Raw genomic sequence first — 6000 nt, forward strand, 5'->3', positions numbered from 1 at the left:
TTGGGCTGGTTTATAGCTCACAAGACGATGAGCGTAACGGGTAAGACGCAGCAGACTGGACGAGAGATTATTCAAAGGGCGATAGAGCCAAAGGTGGCAGAGGGGTTGGAGGTGCAGGGTCTGGGGGTCCAGAAGGTGGAGGAGCCGGTGGGAGAGCATGAGGACCAGCTGGCCTTGTTGGAGGCGGAGATGGTGCTCGCTGCAGAGAGCGAGAAGGTGGATGACCTGGAGAATCGTCCCAGGAGGCAGAATCTCCAGATTGTAGGGCTGCCTGAAGGGACTGAGGCCGCAAAGTATGTGGCGAATATGTTCGAGAAGTTGGTGGGGGAGGAGGTCTTTGACTGTCCTCCGTTCCCCCCCCCCCCACCCCCGAGGTGGATCGAGCGTACAGGATGTTGAGGAGGCCCGAAGACGGAGGAGCCGCCAAGGATGATGGTGGTGCGGCTGCATCATTTCCTCAACAAGAAGAAGATACTGAAGTGGGCGAAGGAGACGAGAAAATGCACCTGGGAAAGAAACGTGCTGAGGATCTACCAGGACCTGGGTGCAGAGTTGGCCTAGCAGTGGGTCGGTTTCAATTGGATCAAAGCGGCCCTCTACAAGGAAGGAGTGAAGTTTGGGGTGTTTATCCTGCTCGTCTGTGGATCACGCACCAGAATCGAGAGTTTTATTTTGACACACTGGAGCCCCCCCCCCCCCCCCCCCCCCCCCCCCCCCACCGCCCATTTCCTGACCATTGCGATATTCACAGCCCAGTAGTAGTAATTCAGGAGACACGGCATCACCCCCCGCCCCTCACCCCCTTTCTGAAAACACCCTCCTCACCCACAGGATCTGTCCCGCCCACACAAACTGCAAAATCATCCCATTCACCTTCCTAAAAAAAAAAAGAACTTGGGAACAAAGATGGGGAGGTTCTGGAACATGAACAAGAACTTGGGAAGCACCCTCATTTTAACCGTCTACACGCGCCCTGCCATCGACAAAGGCAGCAGTTCCCATCTCTTAAACTCTGATTTCATACCCTCCACCAGTTGCACCAAATTCAGTTTATGCTCCGTGCCCCCTGAATCCAGAGATACTGAAAGCTCGCCCCCACCACCCGGAGTGACAGCTCCCCTAGCTTCCTATCCTGCCCTCTGCCATTAATCAGGAACACCTCGCTTTTCCCTATGTTCAATTTATACCCCAAAAAAAACGGCAAATTCCCTCAGGATCTCCATAATCCTGTCAAACCTTCTCACCGGGTCTTAGATATATAACAGACCATCAGCACACAACTAAACCCTGTGTTCGACCCCTCCCCGCTCAATTCCTCGCCAACCCTTTGATGCCCTGAGCGCCATTGCTAATGGCTCTACCACCAGAGCAAAAAGCAGCGGGGAGAGCGGGTAGCCCTGCCTCACCCCTGGTTCAAACTGAAGTATTCCAAACTTGACCTGTTGGTCCGGACATGAGCTCTCAGTACCCTGTACATCAGCTGAACCCAGTCCACGAAGCTCTGTCCAAACCCCAACCGGCCCAGCACCTCCAACAAATATGCCTATTCGATCCGATCAAACGCCTTCTCCACATCCATTGCCACCACCACTTCCACCTCCTGCCCCTCCATGGGCATCATAATAACACTGAGCAAATGGCGCACATTTGTTGGCAGCTGCTGGCCCTTCACGAACCCGGTCTGGTCCTCTCCTATCACACACAGCACACAATCCTATATCCGTGATGCTAACACCTTCACTAACAACTTTGCATTCACATTTAACAGCAATACCGGGCGGTACAATCCACATTGCTCCGGGTCCTTCTCCTTCTTTCGAATCATTAAAATGGATGCCTGCGACAAAGTGGGGGAGGGGGGGTCGTTACCCTTCTTTAAGTAGCTCCACCCGCTCCGTGTCTCGTACTCCTTTGCCCCCCCACCCACCAAGATGTCTGCCACCACCCCTCCCTAACTAACTGCGTCACACCAACCACACCCACGCCAGTATTCCCCCCACCCCTCCCCATGACCAAACAAAGAACCAGCTCATTCCCCGCCTCCCACGTACCCTCCTCCTGACAACCCCCCGACTTCATTCCCATTAACTAGCCCAACCAGCTAGCATGGTGGCCCCCGCCTCTAGCTACCCCTCATCCCTCCAGTCCGCCCTTCAACCCCCAACCCCCCAAACAACAAACATACAGGAAAAAAGTAAAAGACACACTCACCCTCTCCATTCCCATTGACATGACCTTCAGCAGTCCACCCACCCTATGAGCCCACATTCTGTACATAACACCACTCCAAACTTCAACGTCATCACACTCCTCCCAGTCCAAAGTCTCTTGTAAAGTCTTTCACCTCCTCTGGTGACTCCAAATAAAACTCTTGGTTCTGGTGCGTGACCAACAGACAGAACCCCAAACTACAACCTCTGCTTGTAGATGGCAGCCTTGATCCGATTGTACCCGGTTCTCCGCTCCCAGATCCTGATAAATACGCAGCTCGTTCTTCTCCCAAGTGCATTTCTTTGTCTGCCTTGCCCACCTCATAATCCTCTTTGTCAAGGAAATGATGCAGCCTCACCACCATCTCCCTCAGCAGCTCGCCCACCTGCAGCCTCCTCCTCAGCGCCCTGTGCGCTCGATCCACCTCGAAAGGACAGTCAAAGACCCCCTGCCCCATCTCCGACATGTTCGCCACGTACGCAGCAGCCTGCGCTCCTTCAATAACCTCAGGTATCCCCACGATTTGGAGATTTTTGCCTCCTGGAGCGGTTTTCGAGATCCTCCAACTTCTCCCTCAGCCTTTTTTGGCTACTTGTCACCATCCGCATATTCATCTCCAGCGAGGTCAATGAACCCTCGTGCTGCCCCATCCACTCCTCCATCTTCTGGATTGCCAGGCCCTGAGCTTCCAGCCTCTGCTCCACACGCTCAATAGCCGCCCTCAGCAGCTCCACCACCTTAGCCAGGTCCTCTGAGGCCTCCAGCCTCTGCTCCACACGCTCAATAGCCGCCCTCAGCAGCTCCACCACCTTAGCCAGGTCCTCTGAGGCCTCCAGCCTCTGCTCCACACGCTCAATAGCCGCCCTCGGCAGCTCCACCACCTTAGCCAGGTCCTCTGAGGCTTCCAGCCTCTGCTCCACACGCTCAATAGCCGCCCTCAGCAGCTCCATCACCTTAGCCAGGTCCTCTGAGGCCTCCTTCCTTTGCTGCTGGAACTTGTTATTGAGAAAGTTCACCAGCTGCTGGGTAGACCACTGGGCGGGCACCACTGCCCCACCCCACTCTCCGCCACCTTTTCCTGTGTCGCCCCTCTATTCCTCGCTCGGTCATGCTGCTGCTTCTATTTCATTTCACTTCTCGCCCGATAAGCCATAGACCAGTCCCACCAGAGGAGTATTGCATTCCCTCAGCACACATGCACCTTTTGCCATCCAACACCCCTCAGATCAGGTGGGGAAGGACAAAAAAAACCACCCCGAGTGGGAGCCACCCAAATGTGCGACCACTCACTCCACGGCCACCACCGGGAAGTCTCTCTGAGACTTCTAATGGATTCCTCCAACTAAGTGGTTTGCTCGGCCATTGACAAAGGGCTATTGGTGTGAGCACTGGATATACATATAGGCCAAAGTGAGTAAGGATGGAAGTTTTCTACCCTGGTATATTAGTTAGCCTTCAGGGGGTTGCAGTATAAATGTTGCTGCAATTATATACACTTTTGGTGACACCACGTCTGGCGCTTTGGTCTCCTTACAGAAGGAAGGATGTACCTGCCTTCAAGGGAGTGGAACAGAAATTCATTAGATTAATTCCTGGAATCTAAAGGCTGCCCCACTAGCAGAGGTTGAGAGAATGGTCCCATATTTTTTAAAGTGCAGGAGAACGAGAGGTGATTTCATTGAAACAAATCAAATTCTTAAAGGATTTACAGACTAGATGCCAAGAGGGTGTCTCCCCTGACTGGAGAGTCTAGAACTAGGGAGTCATAGTCTCAGGATAAGGAGATGGCCATGTAGGACAGAGATAAGGAAAACTGTCTTCACTCAAAGGGTTATCAATTTTTGGCATTCACTACCCCAGGGAGCTGTGGATGCTCAATTGTTGAGTGCATTCATGGTTGGGATCAATAGATTTTGAACATTAAAGAAATGAAGAGATGGGACAAGAAGTGGCGATCAGCCAGATCTCACTGCATGGTCACGCAGACTGAAGGGCCTATTCACTGCTTGCGGTTTTGGGTGTCAAGTACAGCGGTGAGCTTCAATGACAATCCAAGAGAGCCGGTTTAGCTCAGTGGGCTAGATAGCTGGCTTGCAATGCAGACCAGCAGCACGGGTTCAATCCCCGTACTGGCTCATTACCCGAACAGATGCTGGAATGTGCCGACCTGGGGCTTTTCACAGTAACTTCATACCTGTGACAATAAAAGATTATTATTATTACAGCTTCACGATCACCTTTACTGATAGCAGCTTTTAAAATGATTTTTAATCACAATTACAAACTTTCAGACTGCATTGGCAACGTTGTCCGGACTAAAACCCCAGGCTCCTGGTTTACTGATCCAGTAGCAATATTACTTGACAATATTATCAACAACATTCTGAATGAACATTATTTACACTAGATCCATATTTATATATCATTTAATATAATGCATATTTATATAGATGTGGTTACACATGCATTGTACACACATTCAGGAACCCGGATTTCTGAAATAGTTGGTAAGTATTGGAATTTCTAATCATCTTGTAAAATAGCTCAAACCAGGAAGTCTGTTACTTTAATTCTATTGGTTACTGTGGGGTGGGGGGACACGGGAGATACCAACCCGAAAGCAAAAGAGGAACCAACCAGACCCACAGAAAGAAGTCAGTCACCCTGCTAGAATGTTTGGGGTACACCCTCCCAACATTTCAGCCGACCCCCTTCCCGACCACATCTCCCGAAACCCCCAGGTAGATTTCAGAGTGGAAACAACCAGTGACCATTACATTTTGAGGCATCAGACGGTTTTACTTACTTTTGTCCAGACTGCTGCCCAGCTCTTTGTGCAGGAGGAGCCTGCCGGGAAGTTGTGACAATCTCCGAAAAGTGGCCGAGATATTTTGGTCCTGTTTGGGTGAATGATTGGCTTTGCGATTGGAAAACAGGGGAGGGAGATTCAAGCGTGTGTGGCGCCTTGACATCGCCTGTGGAAACTGACATTGAAGGACTGGCTTTTGAAGTTCCGATGGTATTTTACTGATCAGCTGGAGGGCTCCTCAGGCCCATAGTCTTGTCTGCCCCAGCAGCCACCCACCCTACTCTCCCACCCTTCCTTCATGGGGTCTGAACAAGGAGTGTGTGTGCTGGGAGTCTGTCAACTAGACAGCATCCTCACCGCCTTCCCGGGGTGGTCAACAACCCAGAGCTTGGTGCACATATTGTAGGCTTCAGGATGCATCTCCATCACAAACCCTGTTTGTATGACGCTAATGGTGAAGCCATCAGACATTCTGAAGCTTGCAGTAGGAGGAGGGGGTCCAGAGATTGACACAAACCGACTTCAGACTCCGCAGGGGAACTCATTGGCGCTCACCCCCCTCAGGGAGATTCCAATTGGGAAGCTGAGCGTGTGTGTGGGGCCAAGGGATCTGGCCACTTGTTAACATCAACCAATGGAGCTTTCACCTCTGTACTCACAAAGCCCCCCTCCCCTCCGCCAGTAGCTGCAGTGTTTCATTTATAAATATAATTTGGTTTTCACAGGGCATAAGGATAAATGTATCTATTCCAACTGTTTTGTTACAAAGAACTGAGCAAATGTAATCAAATGAACTGAGGGACAAATTAAAGGGACAGTCCCTTAAAGGGAAACTGCCTTAAACAAAAAACTTAGGGCGAGATTCTCCGGACTCACGACGGGTCGGAGAATAGCGGGCGTCGGAAATTTTTACGGCGACGCTGTTCCGACGCCCTCCCGCTATTCTCCGAACCCCGCAAATTGTCGGAGTCGCGTTTCCC

General features: G+C 51.3%; 1 protein-coding gene across 1 annotated transcript in view; it reads right to left on the reverse strand.

Annotated features, from left to right (window-relative positions):
* LOC119965581 overlaps positions 1–5399 on the reverse strand; it is a 154722-nt gene extending 149323 nt beyond the window's left edge. The window contains exon 1 of the mRNA XM_038796373.1: positions 5018–5399. Coding sequence (XP_038652301.1) covers positions 5018–5183 — 166 coding nt within the window. The 5' untranslated portion in view covers positions 5184–5399. The remainder of the gene's footprint in view (positions 1–5017) is intronic.
* Positions 5400–6000: the final 601 nt, after the last annotated feature.

Source organism: Scyliorhinus canicula, chromosome 5 (assembly GCF_902713615.1).
Source record: "Scyliorhinus canicula chromosome 5, sScyCan1.1, whole genome shotgun sequence".
Classification (NCBI taxonomy): Eukaryota; Metazoa; Chordata; class Chondrichthyes; order Carcharhiniformes; family Scyliorhinidae; genus Scyliorhinus; species Scyliorhinus canicula.